This window comes from Plecotus auritus (genome assembly GCF_963455305.1).
Source record: "Plecotus auritus genome assembly, chromosome: 11".
NCBI lineage: Eukaryota > Metazoa > Chordata > Mammalia > Chiroptera > Vespertilionidae > Plecotus > Plecotus auritus.
In genome coordinates this window covers 15,352,898-15,372,307 of record NC_137777.1, presented here as the reverse complement: position 1 = coordinate 15,372,307, position 19,410 = coordinate 15,352,898, and the positions used below count along the sequence as shown (strand labels likewise).

Sequence of the window (19,410 nt, the reverse complement as noted above, 5' to 3'; positions counted from 1 at the left end):
TTTGTGTATTTAAGTGTTGGTATTTTACAAAGACTAACGTCAAATCTTTTAAGCCATTTTATTATAATCAGTAATAAAATATTTATATTCGTGTTTATTCACCTGCTGACCCCCTATTATGTATTTGTCACATTATATTGTAGCTGTCTGATTATGCCAGGGGATAATTCAGAGTTGGAACTCTGTCTAAAATTCTCCCTATATCCCCAGAACTTAGAAAGCACGCAGTAAATGTTTCATAAATGAACAAAGGAATGAATGGATTCCTAATTAAGCATGTAGGTCATGGACTTTGCTAATGCCTTACGTCTCACGAGTGCTTTCAATCGAATAAACATTTTCTGAGCAGATAGAATGCTCAACATCGTGTGTCCCATGCAGTTAAGAGCCTTCTTACAATAAAGTGAGGTATCATAATCATGTCATAGACAAGCACAAGAATGTCTATACCATGTATACAACTATGACATGGATAGAGAGAGAGAGCTGGGCATTGAGAGCTGGGGAGAGAGAGATTACGTCTGGGTAAGAGGATTAAGAAATTTTCACTGAGGACTGAGGTACCACTGGGGCTGAGCTCCGGAGAGGAATGCGATCCCAACAGCAGTGGGGAGAGGATGCTCCAGCGGGGACTGGTGCCAAAGGCAGGCAGTGCGATGGGCAGTCAGAGGGCTGCAAGTAGTCTGGTTTGAAGGACAAAATATGTGCAAGTGGTTTAGAGCTGTAAGCAGGGAGGTCTTGGAGGACCAGCCAGACTGAGAAATTGATTCTCTTCGATTATTTTTCATTATAGTTGACAGACGATGTTATATCCGTTTTCCAGTGTAAAACATAGGGATGCGACATTTATATACCTTACAGAATGATCACCCCAATCAGTCTGTTAGCATCTATCACTGTATGTGGTTATTACAATGTTATTGACTCTATTTCCTATGCTCCACATCACAGGCCCATGACTTATTTTATGATTGGAAGCTTGCACTTAATTCTCTTCCCCCTTTTCCTCCCAGAAATGAATTCTTAAATCAGGCAATGAGTGCTATTGAAAATTTAGAACAGGGTGGGTTCAGATTTAATGGATGTTTAGCAAGTGCCCTTACTTGACAGATTATGCAACGGAGGCTCAGACAGATGAAAGATTTGGTCCCTGATATCTCCAGCACAGGATGGGGACTCCTCTGGAAGACTCACTGTGCAGCAGGGTAGGCTGGACTGGAGGGAGAGAGACAGACGCTAAGGGGATTTTCTTAAGTCATCTCGTGGGTCACTGCCACAAACAGAGCAATCCCAAATAGAAGGTTCTCTGTCCTTTTCCCAGTGAGAAGATTCAACAACAGTTTCCGATCTGATGTAGACACTGACCCAAGGCAATGGGAGGAACCAGATTGTGAAGCAGATATTTAGAAGCCAGGCTGATTGGAGTCTACATTTTGAGGGCAGCGAGTGCTCTGGTCAGATGTGCATTTTAGAAAGGCAATTTTGTCAGCAGTGTGGAGTCTGGATTAGAGGCAGGTTGGGAGGAGGCAGAGAGGTAAGGAGACTTCTGCAGAAATCCAGGAGGTGTGGTGACCAAGTGAAGGTGTTGGTTGTGAGACACCGAGCGGAAAAGGCAGATGGAGAGACAGGTGGAAAGTGGATGAGGCAGGATTTGAAAACAGAGTTTCTGTTTTGAGCAGTTTGGTGAAGAGTGGGCCATGGACTGTGAGATGCAAGGCCATGGAGGACAAATGTACAGGGCTAGGAAGTGGTGTTAGGAAGGGAGAGATAAAGGCAGAGGGTGGGAGAGAAAGGATATTACAGCATTATGAGCAGAAGAGTCAGGAGGAGTAGCTGCTCAGGAGGAGTAGCTGAGGTGGGGAGAGGCAGCTCTGTTTGGAGAACTTTATTGTCTCCTGCCCCTCTCCTACCAGCTTAGATTTCAACACTGTCATCGGGGTTAATCATGTGGTACCATCAGAATGACTCTCTTTGCTGCTCTGATTATTCCAGGGGGAGCAGGAAAAAGATGGCAATTACTGCTCCGTAATTTCCTCTCAGGAAAAGCTGTAGCTCCTTCTAAATGAATCATAACATTTCATTGACAGAAAAAAAAAATTGAACAGAATGAAAACAATCTTCCTTTGAAGACAAGAATAAACAAAGTCACTGACTGTAATCCCGTCCGTCTCAGCGGCCATCACCAAAGGAGAAAACGGCTAGAAGATCATTGGTCCAGGAATAATAGGTGATCAGTTGACCTGCCATGCTTTTAGCACTGAAAATCCAGCATCCCACCATCCCTCAGCGGTCACCCCCCCAGGAATTAGAGGGTCACAGAGGTGAAGGTTAGCAGGGCTTAGCCAGGAAGGGCGAACAGAAGCGTGGTCGGGGAGGGGGGCAGGGCTGGGCAGCAGGAAAAGGGTGAGCATACAGTCCTTCGCCTGTGTATCCAAGGACTGCTTGGGGCATTGGCAGAACAGAGAGGCCCCTGGTTGCCATGGTTTCCCTCACCTGTAGGTCTTAGCAACAGTTCTGAGGGGTGCAAGCCCAATCCTTCGAATCCCATAGAAGTCTCTCTTCTTTCTGATCTTCATTAAAAGTGCCTGTCACAGTAGGTCAGTCACCCCTCTGGGGGGCGGGGGGATAAGGGAGCCTGAGCCAGACACAAAACCCCCCAAGAGCTCCCCAGCCCTCTCTAGTTACTGCCGCCACCCCCTTAGACTTGGGCTCAGTGTTGTGTCCGGCTCCGTGACAACCCCCCACCCCCACCCCACGTGGCTGTCTCCCAGCCATGCCAGCCCTCCTTGCCAGGAGAGGTACCATGTCATATGGTGGGAAACGCACTGGATTTGCAGACCAGCTTCCCTCACTTGCATCTGCTCCGTCACTTACCGTCTGAGTGGACCATAGATACTTTTATAGCTGTAGCTTGGTGCTGACAGTGTTCTCTTTACCACCTCACAAGGCTTTTTGGAGGAGTCAGAGGGATCACTTATGTGAAAGGTCTTTGCTTAAACGTGAAAAAAAATCTGAGCATCTCTACATGCAAATGTAAGGTCTCAGTAAAGATTCTTCGTAACTGTCCATATGTTTGAAATTGATGACTTTATTGACACAAACTTTGCAATAGAAAGTGTTATGCTAATAGGGTAATAAGAACCAGTTCCCATATCACATACACATGAAAAGATTGCCAAATTTCCAGTAACATTCCAGAAATGGTCTTGGTGACATCCAGATTGCTCTGCAGAGGGACGGGTCATATATGCTGTTTATCCCCTCCTGCCGCAGGAGTGAGAAACTGTCTCTATATAAAACGGAGACACCCTCTCAAGTTGATCAATCCCAAGCAACATGGAGCAGCTAAGTGGTGAAAAACAAGGTTGTGCAGAGAAACTAGGCTTAGCCTGTGGCTGACAGCAGTGCCGGGTGAAGGAACACCCTCTCCACACACACAAGGCAGGTGCCCTGGGACAGTGAGCCCTTGAACTTGCAGGAGCGACGCCCACCTGTGGCAGTCGGGGCTCCTGCTCGGTAATGCCAGTGGGGACATAGGAGTCACAGGTTTTGCTTTTATTATTATTATTATTATTATTATATTATTATTATTATTTTATTTAACATTTCAAAGAAGTTGCTGAAAAGCCCTTTCTCAAAGAATCAGAAAGTAACGGAGATTTGAGGAAACTGTCGTTTTGAGGATGGTGAAAGTCTTGCGTGATCAGGACACGCACGCAGAGTTTAAGACAGAAACCCGTCCTGAATATACAAGTGAGATCACACTGCAGGGCGATTCACAACACACGAGACCTCAGTGTCTCCGTCAGTCTCTGCTTATTAAGCCCACGGTCAGGCTCAGGATATACGATGGTGTCTGGCCAGACGCCAATCTCTCAGCATCTGCGAGGTGCCTGGCTCCGGGGTGGCATCTAATGTTTAATGAATAAATATACGATCTGCTGACGGAGAGGAGGAGGAAGGGACGCTGCCCATTTGTGTTTGAGGGGTAACAGAGCTGGCAAGTAAGGAGACTGAGTCTCTGGACTGGAACCTGCTGATGCCCATTGTCTGGACTGTGTTATACAAGCACAAAGCAGCAGGCTGCCGGTTTCTGCTACCCACGGAGCTTATTGGTATCGTTTGGTACAACCTCAGGCCTATCTTTCCCAAGCCCTTGCTACATGACTTTGGAGGAAAATACTCCACCTAACCATTTAAAGAAATGCTAGAAATGTGTATTCCTAGAAAAACCTTTTTTTTTTTTTTTTTTTTTTTGCTGCATCAGCTACCTGATTTCTAACGCAGAGCATGTCAATCTAATGCCAATGTGATTGCACGTCCACCAGGTACTGACTTTCTAAAGCGATTCCTCTGCAGATGGCAAAGTCCTGGGGCTGCGGACAGAGAGGGTAGGGGAAGCCCTGTGTGCAGCCAACATGGTCTGATCATCTCCCGCTCGTGAGCAGTGTCTGCTCTTTCAATAACAATTGCAAATGACCCGATTGCGAGAGAGAACACTCGAGAACACAAGCAAAGGGAACTGGAAAGCTATGAAAAATGCAATGTCCGGCTGAGCCCGCAGGGGTGTCCTTGGTTGGATGCACCGACCACAGCGGCTGTGATGTTATGGTTCAAAGGCCGATGTGGACACCAGCATGGAGGGCGGGGGCATTGAAGGCTGAGCAATGGGTGTGACTGCATCATAGAGACCCCCCAAAGACACGCCGGGGTGTTGGTGGGCTTTGAGCTCAGGAAACAAGAATAACAGGGAGTTTTCCTGTTCCTTGGTTTCTCATGCATCTTGGCTCAAAGTTAGGTGAGAGCCAACTTTTAATCGCACACAGTAAGCTTGGTGATGGCGGCATTCAACAAGAAAGAACGAACAGGCTTGCCAGAAACCATGCACACTCCCGTGGCCAGGAGAGCGTGGCGCTGACAGGTGACTCTCCCACCGCTTCTCCTTTCTCTGCTTCATAACCTGGCCTGTGGCTTTAGCTCAGTCCTTCCAAGCAGACCTAAGCGCAGGCATTGCAAGGCAGCAAACTGAGCTGCTCATGTGCAGCGTGTTAGCCTATGTGAGCACTGTGCCAATACATTTACGCGAAAACCAAGAGGCTGAGAACGTCCCCAGAGCTCAGGCAGCCGTCGGTTGCCGGGCCAGACAGTCTCTCAAGGCACTCAGCAGCATTCACATTCAGCAGGGGCACCCTCCTCTTCAAGGTTCCTTGTGGGATCCAGTATGTGATGGGCACCAAAGAAGTCCATCTGCCCTAGTGGGCACAGTTCTCTGTGATTCCTCGACTTCCTCCACCTGTCGGATGCTGCTCTGTGACATTGATGGTGACTTCTTTTGCAGGCATTCGCTTAGCATCTCGTTTAGCCTGTAAAAAAGTGTAGCACAGTGAATTGAGTTACTGGGAGAGAGCCAAAGGCCTCACCTTGCATTTGTCTCCCAAGAGGGTCACACGCACAGACACACGCACACACACGCACACACACGCAGAGGCAGGAAGAATGACCCCCGGGAACACACGCACATGTGCTCCTTCTCGTAGGCTTCTCTGGGGAATCTCTACCACCACAGAGCCTGGCACGAGGCGTGCTCAGTAAAACATTGTCGAGTGAATGAACGAATAAGCTAAGGTCCATCAGAGGGTAACGTGAGAGGTTTCACAGTTGGTTTCAGTAGAGTCGTTAAGGGTTTGAGCTTTGGAGTCAGACAGACTTTGGCTAAAATCCTGACTATGTAATTTCACAATGGGCAAGTTTTTCCTAACATCTCTAACCTGTAGTTTCCTCGCCTGTAAAACGGGGAATAATAATAGTACCTTTCACAGAAGGCTATTATAAGGATTAAATAAGATAATTCATGTAAGGTGCTTAGGCCATGCCTGTAAGTGAATAAAAATGAAAAAAAAAAAAAGACTAAGTATAATAAGTAAAAAATAGGAAGCGTATCCCCTTCTAAGTGAAGATACCCCAAGGATAAAATTCCAGACTTCATATTAAATACTAAGGCATTGACTAAACTGTAAGTTCTTCAACCATATGCGCCCACCCACCCTCCTTCAAGAGGAAACAACTTTAACTAGTGAGGGGCATCTGTGCCATCCCACTCCCTGGCCATGTGCTTGGAGCGAGTGTGAGATGCGCCCTGTGAGTGTCTTCATCGAGGGCAGACAGAGACGTGCCACCAATCCCAACCCAGGAAGGACCTGCTGTCCAGCTGCAGGGGATACAGTCAGCAAAGAGCCTCCAGTTGTCCCTCCGGAGTGGCCTCAGCTGCAGAGCCATGTCACCCAGGGCCTTGCCCTTCCCAAGGTGGACCGAGTGGGGGGGCTCCGACAGGCCAATTATCTCCAGAGCTCCGCATGGGGTGGGGTCGGTGGGGTCGGCCGAGGCTGTCCTCAGGTCTGCATTGTGGCTCAACTTCTCCCTCCGCCCGCTCCTGCTTCCAGCCCTCCCTCCCACAGTGTTGACAGGGAGCTTCCCAGTGAACATCCCGTCTCATATCATCGCAGAGTCTGCTTCCTGGGAAACGGTGGGCTGCGCACCCCTGGAGAAAAAGAAATTGCTCTGTTGTCTTTATTAACAGATGACGTGCAGGCTTCTATCATGTCACACAGACCCCGCGAGGTGGCTGCTGGTGATGGCCCTTGACGTGGCAGGTCCATCCATCCCCCGGCTGCTGTGAGTTTCGGCTGCTAACTGCTCACAGCAGCACCCTGCCTGCATCTGATTGGAGCCACTTCGCCAGAGATTCCCAAGAGGTTTCACCCTAATTCCTGGAGACAGCCCCAAGCCAATGCCTGATTGTAGGGGACACAAAAGGCCGCCCCCTTTGCCTCAAGGGGTATAGATCTCGGATGCCACTCATGCTCCGGAGTTCCCGTGAGATCAGGCTAAGGCTGCACTATAGCCGTTCAGCGGGGCTGATGTGTTTGCTGAACTTGGTCCTCGGCCCCACCCTGCTTCCCCACTCGTACCGGTTTCACCTGAGACTTTCAATCACTTGGTGAGAATCCTGATCGCAGGCCCTGCTTCTAAGGAACCTGACCTAAGGTCATACTCTATAGGTGATTTAAAAAAATTTTTTTAATTGATTTCAGAGAGGAAGGGAGAGGGGGAGAGAGATAAAAACATCAATGATGAGAATCATTGATCAGCTGCCTCCTGGACACCCACCACTGGGGACTGAGCCTGCAACCTGGGCATGTGCCCTGACTGGGAATTGAACTGTGACCTCCTGGTTCATAGATCGACGCTCAACCACTGAGCTACACCGGCCGGGCTAGGTGATTTGAGGGATATTTAAGGATGATTTTGACTACATGCAATTTTAGCCTTATTCATTGGCTGCATGAGAAAGGATTTCACTGTTTTCCTCTTCATGTCCCAGTGCCCAGCCCGTTCTGAGACACAGTAGGCTCTCTGTTTAACTCTGGCTGAGTACATGAATGAAGGGACGCACAAGCACCACATGTGTCCGTGTCCCCTTGCTTTAACACCCGTGGTCAGTGCTGTCTAGGGAGTCAGTCTACACTCAGCTCTTTCACGCCTGAGCTGGTACCGGGGCCAGCAGTGCCGTCTATGGATTTATTTTTCCCTAAAAGCAGAAAAGTCATAAAGTCCCACAGCCACACTTGTTTCCTAAAGAAAAGTGTAGCAATTATGAGGCTAATTCCATCTGAGTTCAGGTATTCTCGCACGGAAGCGTTGAGGACTGGGCATGGCATAGAGACACAGAGCCCTTATTGAAGCGGGCCAAGTTGACGGCAGCGTTCCCCTAAACTGGTGGGCAGGCCGAGAGCTTTCCAGAATGGAAATGTAAAGTTTCTGAACGGCCTGCTTTCCTTCGAGTTGTTGGCAAGATTTCACAAATGGTTAGTAAAGATTATACACAGAAAATGTTCTGCTCTATGTTTCAGTCTGTTTTTTCCTAAGCTTAAATATCTGAGCAAATATTCAATCGTCAGTTGATTCTTAATTTCCCAACCTGTTTAAGAGTCAAAGGCTATGAAATAGTCATTCCCAGAACAGCCAGAGAATATGTGTGGTGTGAACCTCGAGTACAACGGGGCGGTTTCTTAAATCTATACCTCAAAAGCCCGCACAGGGGAACTATTCAAAGGGCAAGTTTCGGGCCAGACAGACCTAGATTTAGCACAAGTCTTTGCCACCCATCCCTTTGCTGTCACAAGACCTGTTGCTCTAAACTTTGAAACTCAGTCAGTCCACTTCACTGAAATTGGGGAAATAATGCTCGCTTCTTAGTTTTTTTCTGAGAGAATTATGCATATCACTTAGCATTAATAGGGTGACCAACTTCTCCCGGGATACCTAAGACTGACCTGTTTTAAACGGAAAGTCCCAGGCCCTGGACAGGTGGCTAAGTTGGTTGGAGCATGGTCCCGCACACCAAAAGGTTTTGGGGTTTGATTCCTGGTCAGGGCACATACCTAGGTTGTGGATTTGATCCTGAGTCAGAGCGTGTATTGGGAGGCAACCAATCGATGTTTCTCTCTCTCCCTCCCTCCCTCCCTCCCTCCCTCCCTCCCTCCCTCCCTCCCTCCTTCTCTCCTTCTCTCCCTCCCTCCCTCCTTCTCTCCCTCCCTCCCTCCTTCTCTCCCTCCCTCCCTCCTTCTCTCCCTCCCTCCCTCCTTCTCTCCCTCCCTCCCTCCTCTCTCTCCCTCCCTCCCTCCCTCCCTCCTTCACTCCCTCCCTCCCTCCTTCTCTCTGAAAATCAATAAGAACATATCATCGGGTGAAAATTAAAAAAACTGGCAGTCCCACATTCTGGGAGCTTCCCCAGGACAGTGAATCACCCCAATGATTAATTATACTCGCAAAAGGATGTCAGGCAAACAGACCATCAACATTAATTATACTCGCAAAAGCATGTCAGGCAAACAGACCAAATTTATGTAGAAAACACTAATTCTTCTGAAACTATGACTATTGCTACTACTACTTTTTCCTCTTTGTGTGTGTGTGTGTGTAATCTTCACCCGAGGATATTTTCCCATTGATTTTCAGAGAGAGTGGAAGGGAGGGGGAGAGACAGAGAGAGAAACATCGATGTGAGAGAGACACAACTACTACTATTTTTATTTATTTATTTTTTGAGCTTGCTACTACTACTTTTAAATAACATCAATAATCGCAACTCTATAAGACATGCACTTGGATCAAGGACCAACTGGAGTTGTCTTCCAATGATGGGCACAGAAGGTTCCATGCCACAAGCAAATCCATTCTCAAATGATGACAGTGTATTGCATTTCGAAAATTAAACACCTGGGATGACAATGCGTTTTCTCGGAAGCATTTTATAAAGGAGAAGCTTTCACGTCTGAGGCCTCAGGGGGAAGGTGCCCACCTCTTTAGCAGCAGCTCCCCTATTCAGGGGTCGGTTGTCACTGCAATGGACACCTCAGGTTTCAAGCCCCAATGAGAGAGAGAGAAAGAAGACGAGAAAGGGAACTACAATGCCAGATTATTTTCCCTAGGAGTTCTGAGAAGTACGTTGCTCTGCCCTCCTATGAGAAAAAAGCAATACAGATACACGAAATAATTATGCCAGTCTGTCCCTCCGGGTCCATGGCGTTTTGTATATCACGTATGTTTTCCCCTCTGATGTGGTTTCCAACCAGCCAAACCTTTTAATGTAACATCCCACCCTCTTGACTTAATGACAGGAAAAGAAAACGTGTCCTTATTGTAATTACTGGCTTAAAAAAAAAAATCTGTTCCCAACTCAGTGATGGCAGAAGCCTGTTTGGCACCTTGAGCTTTTTCAGCCGTCTGCTAATTCAATCCTTCTTCCACTTCTAAAAGTCTTATTTTCTGAGTTTCAGCACCACCGACTCTTGTTAATGGGCCACCTCCTGCTTCTCACCCAGTTTTACAGCTTTTCCATTCTTCCCCGGCCTCATTTTAATTTCTGCAGGCTTAGTCCTCTGTGAATCATTGATTTTAGTCCTCTTAATCCTGCCTCTTTAATGAGGAGTAATTCATAGGCTGAGGTTTCTCAAGGGGAACCAGATTGACTGTGATATCTTCCCCGTAACCTCAAACCCAGATGGACTTCTTTCCTTGGGGTTTAGAGTCAAGGCCCCAGCTCATTCGGGTGGAAGTGGGGATGGACTGGCTGCTCCGGGGAGGCCTGGACTCAAGATTGGCCTACACCTGCTCAGCCTCTTCTCACTTTCCCCCGAAATGGAAGCAGACATGCTCAGCTTAACACTGACTCCACAAATATATCTATACCTAACATGGTATGACCCCTTTCAGTCCCTTGCCGACAACTAAGAAAAAAAGGCTGAGATTACAATTTATCAGACAACAATTTTTCTGTGTAACTAGTATTCTAATGATAAAAGCAATACATAGTTATGCTAAAGGAAATTCAGAGTGGAGAAGGGCACAGTGAAAAGCAATACTTGCTCGCCCAGGCCGGTGTGGCTCAGTTGGTTGACTGTCATCCCGTGCACCGAAAGGTCGCCAGTTCGATTCCTGGTCAGGACACATGTCTAGGTTGCAGGTTTGATCCCCATTTGGGGTTCGTACAAGAGGCAACGAATCGATGTTTCTCTTTCCCTCTCCCTCCCTCTCTCTCTAAAATCAATAAAAACTTTTTTTTTTTTTTAAGTAACACTTGCTCCCGCGTTCTGGCCACCCTTGGCCTCCCTCCCCAGAGGTGTTTGGTGCGTGATTTTATGGAATGTGGCTGGGTTTCCTAAGACATAGGAGCTGAGGACCATCTCACTTTCTCTCACACTCTGTGCTTCCTGGTTTTTAACAGAAGCTTGATTATATATGTATTATTCGCTTGCTTGTTTATTTTCTATGTCCTCAGGAGATTATAAACTTCAAGAAGGTAGGGACCCAGTCTGTTGTGTTTACCACAGTATCCCAGAGTCTAACTTAGTGCCTGTCGCAGAACAGACACCAACAAGTAATCTGATGAAGAACGCATGTGTGAAGATAAATCTTCAGCGAGAGAGAGAGAGAGAAAATCCCTAGAAATAGACCTGTTTACATTGCCCTGACTAAACCTCAGCTTCCCCACCGGGTTTCAGTTATGCTCCTGATTGTCCCTGGCACTGCCCCCTGGGATGACTGGGAATGGTACGGTGCCCCCTTTCCTGACGAGGCAGCTGAAGTCACCCAGGCCGTACCATTTGCCCAAGGCCAATGTCAATATAGGTGGTGAGCTGAACTAAAAACGGTGGCCCCGGGTCCCACATCCAGCCTCCCACAACTGCCCGAGCTCACCCTAAATCCTCCGCCATCTGGTTCCAGGTATTGGGAAGGAGGAGCATTGGGTCTGGCGGCAGTCAGACCTGGTGTGTATACCCCAACACAGCCACGTCCCGACTCCCTGCACCGTGCTGGCCGAATACCACCTTCTGCGCCTGTTTTCCCAGGTGGGGCGGGACCTGCTCACCTCTTAGAGTTCTGAGGGTTAAAGGTAACACCACACAGAGTGTGTTTGGCTCAGAGTAGACCCTCTGAAAAGGTCACTTTCCTCCTCTCCTCCTTCCCGGAAGGTTAACAACTGAGCCCTGTCAGCTGTAACTCAAGAGAGTTTTCTTCTTTTCAGTCAAATCCCGTTCAAGAGAGACACACGGTAACAGACCTCTAGCTGTTGCTGAATTCCATGACTTACTTGCTGCTGCTGCTGCATAAATTGTATGGCATTCATGCGAAGTTGGTCAGGAAACATTTAATCTCAGCTCGTCCACCGAGGGCCAGGTTGCTAGCCTCCAGCGGCGGGGATCAGAGCATGCCGCAGGCAAATCTCTCCAGAACTCCCCAGGCCTGGAGCAATCCTGCGTAGTGTGCAGCCCCATGCGAGGAACTCACCTAGGCTGACAGCCTGAGGGCTTTCTCTACCAGGTATCAAGTGTCCAAAGCAGGTGATGCTGTGCAACTTGAACCTCAGATCAAACAGCAGGGAGGCAATAGAACCTGCTTTGGGAAAGCAACGGGGCTTCCACAGAATCGCCATCAATCATGTGATGGTGGTGCTGGAGCGGGGAGGGGTGGGAGGGAAGCCGTGGGAAACCTTTCTCATTTTAGTGAAGTATTAGGCTGGTCTCAGTCAACCAACATGTAGTTAGTGAGCACATAGGAGGCAGGAGCATAACTCGGAAGTAGGCTCAGGGGGCAAGGGAAGAATACAAAGAAGAAGGAGGTTTCTAATAGAATTGGTTCCTAATAGAATTGGGTCTTGCAATTCTTCATCTACATAAGGAAGCAGCCCTATACATACACATACACCCCACATCCCTAGACTGCCAGGATGGAACTAGTGAGTACCCCCAAGTACCTTCTAAAGGTCTCCCTCTCTTTGGTTTTCCCCAATAATTTATTCTAGTCTCCCCCTCCATTTAATGTCTTGTTTTTGTTTTCCTAGGGGACACTCATATTTACTTTCCAAACTCTTCTCAGATATCTCCTCTTACTGCGGTCCAGGAGAAACGGCGCTGGCCCTAGCCTCCTTTCTGGGTCAGGCCTCCCTCTCTGGCCACAGCCATCCTTCCTGGATGGACCAAGCCTTGCCGGCGGTCAGACACTGCAGGCAGACAGGCAGGGATGGAGGGAGGCGGAGGAGCATGCTTAGGTGAGAACAGTCCGGACACTGGCTAATTCCATTAGTGTGAGCTGGTCACCTTGCCAAGAATAATCAGGCAACTTGGATAGATGCGGTTCCTGATGACATGAAGCTCACTGGGAGGCCAGCACATGCTCAGGGCTTCGTCTACTCGGAGCTACAGCCACATCGATTTCTACCTCAGTTGAATACTTGAGGAGGTTGTTCTGGAAGAGGAAAACAAGTCCTAAGCTTGAGGAAAGGGCACGTTCAAGATGCGGAGTGGATAATCTTGGGAGGCAGCCAGCGTTCCCGAACCATTCATTAGCAAGAGAGAGCAAGCAGCTACCGCGCTTCCTCTCCTGTTGTTTGCTGAGCTCAGGGGAGGAGCTGGGGAAGGAGACCCTGGCAATGACTGATCGATGCCGTGGAGTGGAAGAGTCCCAGGCGGCCAGAGGAAATCAAGGTGCCACGGAGAAAGAACAAGAGCTCCCACTGAGACAGCCAGTTCCAATTTGCGAAAGGTCGTTTTTGTCACATTCTTTTTGCCAGTTAGCACCTATGAACAGCAGGCATAAGACAGGGGCCAGAGAAACCGGACAGAGGGAAGGCGTGGCTTGTTTGATGGAACCCGAAGTGGAGAAGGGCTCTGAACATGAGATGCCCTTGCTCACAGGCATTAGCAGCCCCTCATCATCCTTCAGAGAGCGACTGGACGTGTGGGCGATTTTATCTATGTTAAGCAGAGTGGTTGCTATTACCTACCAGTGGCCTTTTATCTCCATCCCAGCACCACTTATGTCATATTATCTGGGTCCCCACCCTCACCCCACATTAACACGGCAGCTACTTCAGAGCAAAGGACATGGGTGCCTTTTCCACTCCTAGGCGGTTGGCACTGGAACCTGGATGGTGCCTGGTACCTAGACAGTCCTCGATAAACGAACATTCGATGAATGAGCCCAAAGAGTGCTTCCGGGAACCGGTGGGGAAATTCCCAGGCCTAGCAAGGATCACCTGCAATGCACAAGTGTGCTGGAAATCTGAACAGGGAGCTGCAGTAGGCACCTACGCGCATGAGGACGCATGCTCCATGAAGGGTTCCTCTGGAAAAGGGAAGCTTTAAAAAAGTGACGAAGGACCATCAGCCAGGTGGGGCCCGGTGATATCCAGGGGAAAGTTGTGAAATGCTAACAGGTCATCTTGGGGGAGCAGAGGAAGACAGGAAGAGGTGAGTGGATACTGCCTGAGCCAGATGCTGAAAATGCAGGAAGCTTTGGTCCAGAGGCTAAGAGACAAGCCAGGAAGAAACAGTATGTCCAAGGCCCTGGATGGAATAGGAGGAAAACCAATTTCCTTGGGCAGATTCTAGGTAGCTGAGAGCTGTTTTGGTATGAGATGGCTCTGCTGAAAAGAAACAGAAATCCGAGGTAAACCTGTCTTGTAAACTGATACCTTAGATGGAAAACTTTTGCCACGCGCCACGCCAGGGACCCAGAACATCTGGTGGCTGGTGAGCTCGCAGCATAGGAAGACCGCTGATGCATTTAGCAGCACTTACAACTAAAGTTATCTGCTCCCTGATCTTAGTTTGGAAATAGTTCAATGTAGCCATTGTTCATTGAATTGTGAACACAAAAGCAGCCTGGATGGCTTATCAGTAGGAGCCATCTGCCCTCTGGTGCTTTGTGTGTGTGGTCCTCACTCCCGGGCAATAGTTTCCGCTGCTGCTTAGGTCCCAGGGTCTGGCTCAGCTTGGCCAGACTTTAATAACAACATGAGATCCCAGAGTGCATGTGAGTGTGGACTGAGGAAGTGCTCTCCCTGGCTACCTCAGAGTCTCCATTTCCATTTGTGGACTGGAGACAACAATATCAACATTTCGAGTCACTGTGAGGATTAAGTGAGATAATATTGCAATGTTTTAGTGGCCTAAGCTATGTCTAGGACAGTGGTCAGCAAACTCATTAGTCAACAGAGCCAAATATCAACAGTACAACGATTGAAATTTCTTTTGAGAGCCAAATTTTTTAAACTTAAACTTCTTCTAACACCACTTCTTCAAAATAGACTCGCCCAGGCCGTGGTATTTTGTGGAAGAGCCACACTCAAGGGGCCAAAGAGCCGCATGTGGCTCACAAGCTGCAGTTTGCCAACCACTGGTCTAGGAGGACTAAGCACAACTAACTGGCTTTAAACTCTTATGTTCCATAACCAGAACTCATATGCTGCTGGTGAGCGTGTAAGCTGGTGTAACCACTTTGGAAGACTATTTGTTAGTGTCTATTAAAGTTGCATGTATCCCCCTCCTATGAGCCAGCATCTTCACTCCACGTATATACCCCAAAGAAGTGTATGTCCACAGAAGGGCATGCACACGAATGTTACATGGAAACAACCTAGGTGTCCTTCAACATAGGATGTGGTATATACAAGGGAAGACTCCTCAGCCATAAAAACAATGAAATGTTGCCATTTTCGATAACATGGGTGGATCCTGAGAATATCATACGAAGTGAAATAAGTCAGATGGAAAAAGACAAGAACCGTATGATTTCACTCAGATGTGGTATGTAAAACAGAAAGCAGCAATAAACAAACAAACATACAAACAAACTCATAGATACAGACAACGGAATGGTGATTACAGAGGGGAAAGGGGTATGGGGAGGACGAAGAGGGTAAAGGGGGGGTCAAATGTATGGTGATGAAAGGAGACTAGGTTTGGGCCGGTGAGCACAATGGAGTATAGAGATGTATTATAAAGTTGTACACCTGAAACTTACATAATGGTATTAACCAATGTTACCCCAATAAATCTCAATTTTTAAAAGGCTTAAAATGTAAAAAATACACATATAAACAACAAAATATTAATAGCTGCATTGTTCATAACAGCCCCAACTGAAAATAATCCAAATGTCCTTCCAGTAGAATGAAATATACATATGAAAATGAGGAAATGTTGCCACTCACAACAACATGGATTATTCCCACTGGCATAATATCGAGCAAAAGAAGCCACACACCAAAGAGTACATGTTGTATAATTTCCTTTATAAAAATCTTGAAGATAAACAAAACTGGCGTACAGTGCTGGAAAGTGGTTATGTTGGGGGGAGGGGGTGGTAGTGCCTGGGGAAGGGCATAGGAGGATTTCTGGGGTAGTAATAATATCTTCATATGGAAGATGGTTACATGGGTGTGTCACCCTATAAAATTCATTGAACTATGACTTGTGCATTTTTCTGTATGTATGTTATATATGGTAGGTTGTATTATTGCTCCTATCTTTCCACCAAGGACAGCGTATACTTCCTTGCCCTATTGCTGTAGAGCTTGTCCATGTGTTGTGCTTTGGCCAACAGGAGGTTGGTTGGTAGGATGTGAGCAGAGACATAAACGTGTTTGAACAGTTTGATTTCGCCCTCTTGGGTTTCTGCTGTCAGGGAGGAAAATATTTTCCTTACGCCCTTCCGGGTTCTTCTGGCTGGTTTAAGAATTAAATTGACATGAGACAGATTGACAGGAGGAAATCAAGTTCGTACCTATTGGGGTCTCACAGATATGCAACCTGAAGAAATGACCAAAGCAGGCAGCTTTTATACATTTTTTAGACAAAGAAACCATAAATTCATGAAGAACTGACAAGACTAAGAAACTTAAGCTTGGTTGCTCAATTAGTGAAGATCTAAGCAGCGCTGTTCACACAGCCCTCGCAGCCCCGAGTTTCCTGTCTCGGTGATGAGGAGTCTCCCTGACTCCCGGTGGGGAGGGCCCCTTTCACACAAGAGTCTTATTTCCTGCTTTCAGAGACCAAGGACAGTCAGGGTGCTCTTTTAGCACCAGCTGTTTCTTAAGTAACTCTAATTAAAAATAATCAATATGCCCAAGTGGCATATTTTGGGGCAGCCTGCCCTGAGCCCCAACACAGTCAGAGTCTTGAGGAGAATATACCTCAGAATGCTGCTGCTCTTTTGGCCCGATTCCCAGAACAATACATGTGGAAAAGAAGGTTCGGCGAGACCCGGAGCCTGGAGCCTGAAGCCTGAAGTCAGGCCTGGATCGGTCAAGTTGCTGCTGATTATGAGGAGGAAAAGGATTGCTATTTTAAGCCAGTGGATGTTGAAGTGCTTTGTCATGCAGCATTATATGACAATAGCTGACTAATACACATTATTCTTCAGCAAAAAAGTACTTTCTGATCTCTATGCTCCCCCGTTCTAATAGTCGCCTGTTTCAATTTAAAGTTACTGGCACCCACCTCCAGCACTTAAACAGCCAATTCCTGTCAGACAATTACTAAATGCAGCCCAGTTTTCTTGTCTATAAAGTGAGGATGACGCTTACTTCACAAAATGCTCTTGGGAAGATTTAACGAACCAGTAGATCCAAAAGCGCTCTGTCAATCGCAGAACACAATGTTAAAGTGATGGATGATGGGGCAGGCAGGGAGGTGGGAAAGCAAATGTGTGCACCAAGTCACGCACCAGGCAAAGCGGCTTCCTCCCTACCACGCACATCCTGGCTCAAAGGGAAAAGGCACAAGTGTGGGGAGGAGGCTAGGGGGCAGATGGCAGGGCCCATACTGGAACTTCTGAGTGTAGTTCTGTGGGGCCCAGTCTGCCTTGGGAGACAGCAATGGTGATTAGGCTTCTAGAAGGCCAGCTGATTCACAGGCAAAGTAGGCACCAGGAATCCCAGGAAGGGCCACTATGATCCTCAGATCTTCTCCCTACCTATTACCGTCTACTGTATCTGAATGGCCACCATCAGTTTTGCATAATTGGGTTATGGGCCCGGCCAGCATTGCTCAGTGGTTGAGCATTGACCTATGGACCAGGAGATCATGGATTGATTCCTGGTTGGGGCACATGCCTGGGTTGCAGGCTCAATCTCCAGTGTGGGGTCTGCAGGAGGCAGCTGATCAATAATTCTCTCTCATCATTGATATTTCTCTCTCTCTCTCCCTCTCCCTTCCTCTCTGAAATCAATGAAAATATATTTTAAAAATAATAACAATTGGGTAATGGCACTGTGTGCCTAACCATCCCTGTTAATCCATCCTGCCTTTCTTATAGTGCTTCTCAGTTTACAAAGAGCAGGCGCATCTGCTCTCTCATTTTGGTATTATTTTCATTGTGTGGATAAGGAACCCGAGACTCTGAGAGATTAAGTGATTCCCGCAAGGCTACTTCCTTAATGAGAGTTAGAGCTGAGGTTGCAACAGGTTTTTTGACCAAAGCTTAGAGAGGTAATGCACTGATATGAGCAGGAATTCCATCATTAGATGACCAGTTGTGCCCTCAGAAAGCAGGTGGCGCCCTAACCGGTTTGGCTCAGTGGATAGAGTGTCGGCCTGCAGACTGAAAGGTCCCAGGTTCGATTCCGGTCAAGGGCATGCACCTTGGTTGCGGGCACATCCCCAGTAGGAGGTGTGCAGGAGGCAGCTGATCGATGTTTCTCTCTCATTGATGTTTCTAACTCTCTATCCCTCTCCCTTCCTCTCTGTAAAAAAATCAATAAATTAAAAAAAAAAAAAGAAATAAAGAAAGCAGGTGGCATTGGCCTGAGGGGACAGGACCAGTAAGTTATAACAGGGGCTAGGGGAAAAATGAGTTTGGAGCATGTAGTAAGCAGTGGACTTTGAATGGAGGTGGGAGATGGGAAAGATGAGGAAGTGGGAGGGAGACAGAGAGTGGAAGGAGGAAGAGGCTGCAGAGTCTGGGCTGGCCTCCCAAGGGCATTCGTTCCCATGGGAGGAGCACTTTCCAACAAGAGCTCAGAGAGGGAAGCAAGGATCAGAAAGGATGCTAGCGAGGCCAGGGACCCCGCAGTCCTACTTCCTTTCCAACAGCAACATTCTGAGGCAAGAGTCCCCCTGCCTCTAGGGGCTTCGCACAGCCCACCTAGTCCTCTCTCTCTTTCCCTATCTACTCCCCATGCTGCCAACCCCTAAGACTGCCGACTACCTGGCCTAAGACTGGTTGCTACAGCCAGCATAGTCCTCATGATCAAGATGGTGAGACCTGACACGGGAAAGGAGATCCTTGAACAAAGCTGTCTTTAAGCAAACACACTTCCATTAGAGTGCCAACATCAAGGACCCATTTCAGCTGATTCAACTAAACCTAGCAACCCTCAAGGCAGGGGTTGGGGTAGGTATTATGTCTTGCTATTTTGTTTGCAGCAATGTTCACACGGGTGAGGCAGAGAATTTCCATTAGCAAGGTGAACCTTCACTGTTTTTTCCAAGGGCACAGTCTCTCCCTTTCTCCAGGCCCAAGTTGGTGTGTGGCTGTGACCTACCTACCTCTGTGGTTCGAAGGCCGTTGTGTTTCTGGGTCAAAGTGCCTGAGCTGAGGCTCTGAGGATTCGAGCACTGGGTCCCACAGCTCATCTTCTTCTCTGGGTTGGATATTCCACCTGGGGCTGTAGATCGGGGCACACCATTGGAGGACAGTCCATCTTCCAGCACACCTGGGGGAGGGAGACAGAGAATGGCACTAGAGTCTTGCCACAAACAGTCCCCAAGAGTGTGGAAAACTTCCAGCCAAAAAGAAGAAAGGGGAGTCACCAGAAATCACACCATGCCAAGTTACCCTTTTCAATAAGAACATGTGTGTTGTTGTTTTGTTTTACAAAGATGAGATGTTTAAAAATAATTTCATAACCTGATAATTTTACTTAATACATCAATGGCACTTCCCCATGCCATTAAATATTGTCATATTACTTTTTACACGGTCTGTTGTTATGGGAATATGTCACCATTTACTTTACTAATCCCTCCTAGTTGAATATGTTTTCAAAATAAATGTTACTGTGAT

At 47.6% G+C, this 19,410-nt stretch overlaps 1 protein-coding gene across 4 annotated transcripts in view; it reads right to left on the bottom strand.

The window, feature by feature from the left end:
* Nucleotides 1-3,070: 3,070 nt before the first annotated feature.
* The window catches only part of BAALC (BAALC binder of MAP3K1 and KLF4), a 64,862-nt gene continuing 48,522 nt past the window's right edge, over nucleotides 3,071-19,410 (bottom strand). For 2 of the 4 annotated variants that reach the window (XR_013959328.1, XM_080646723.1), the window contains 2 exons: nucleotides 18,894-19,060; nucleotides 3,071-5,363 (listed from right to left, as the gene is read on the bottom strand). Coding sequence is in view for 2 of the 4 variants with exons in the window: in XM_080646723.1 (XP_080502849.1) it covers nucleotides 5,253-5,363; nucleotides 18,894-19,060 (278 nt within the window). In the remaining 2 variants the exon portion in view is untranslated. Of the gene's footprint in view, nucleotides 5,364-18,889; nucleotides 19,061-19,410 lie in introns of those variants that run through there. The other 2 variants (XM_080646724.1, XM_080646725.1) reach the window with 2 other exon arrangements.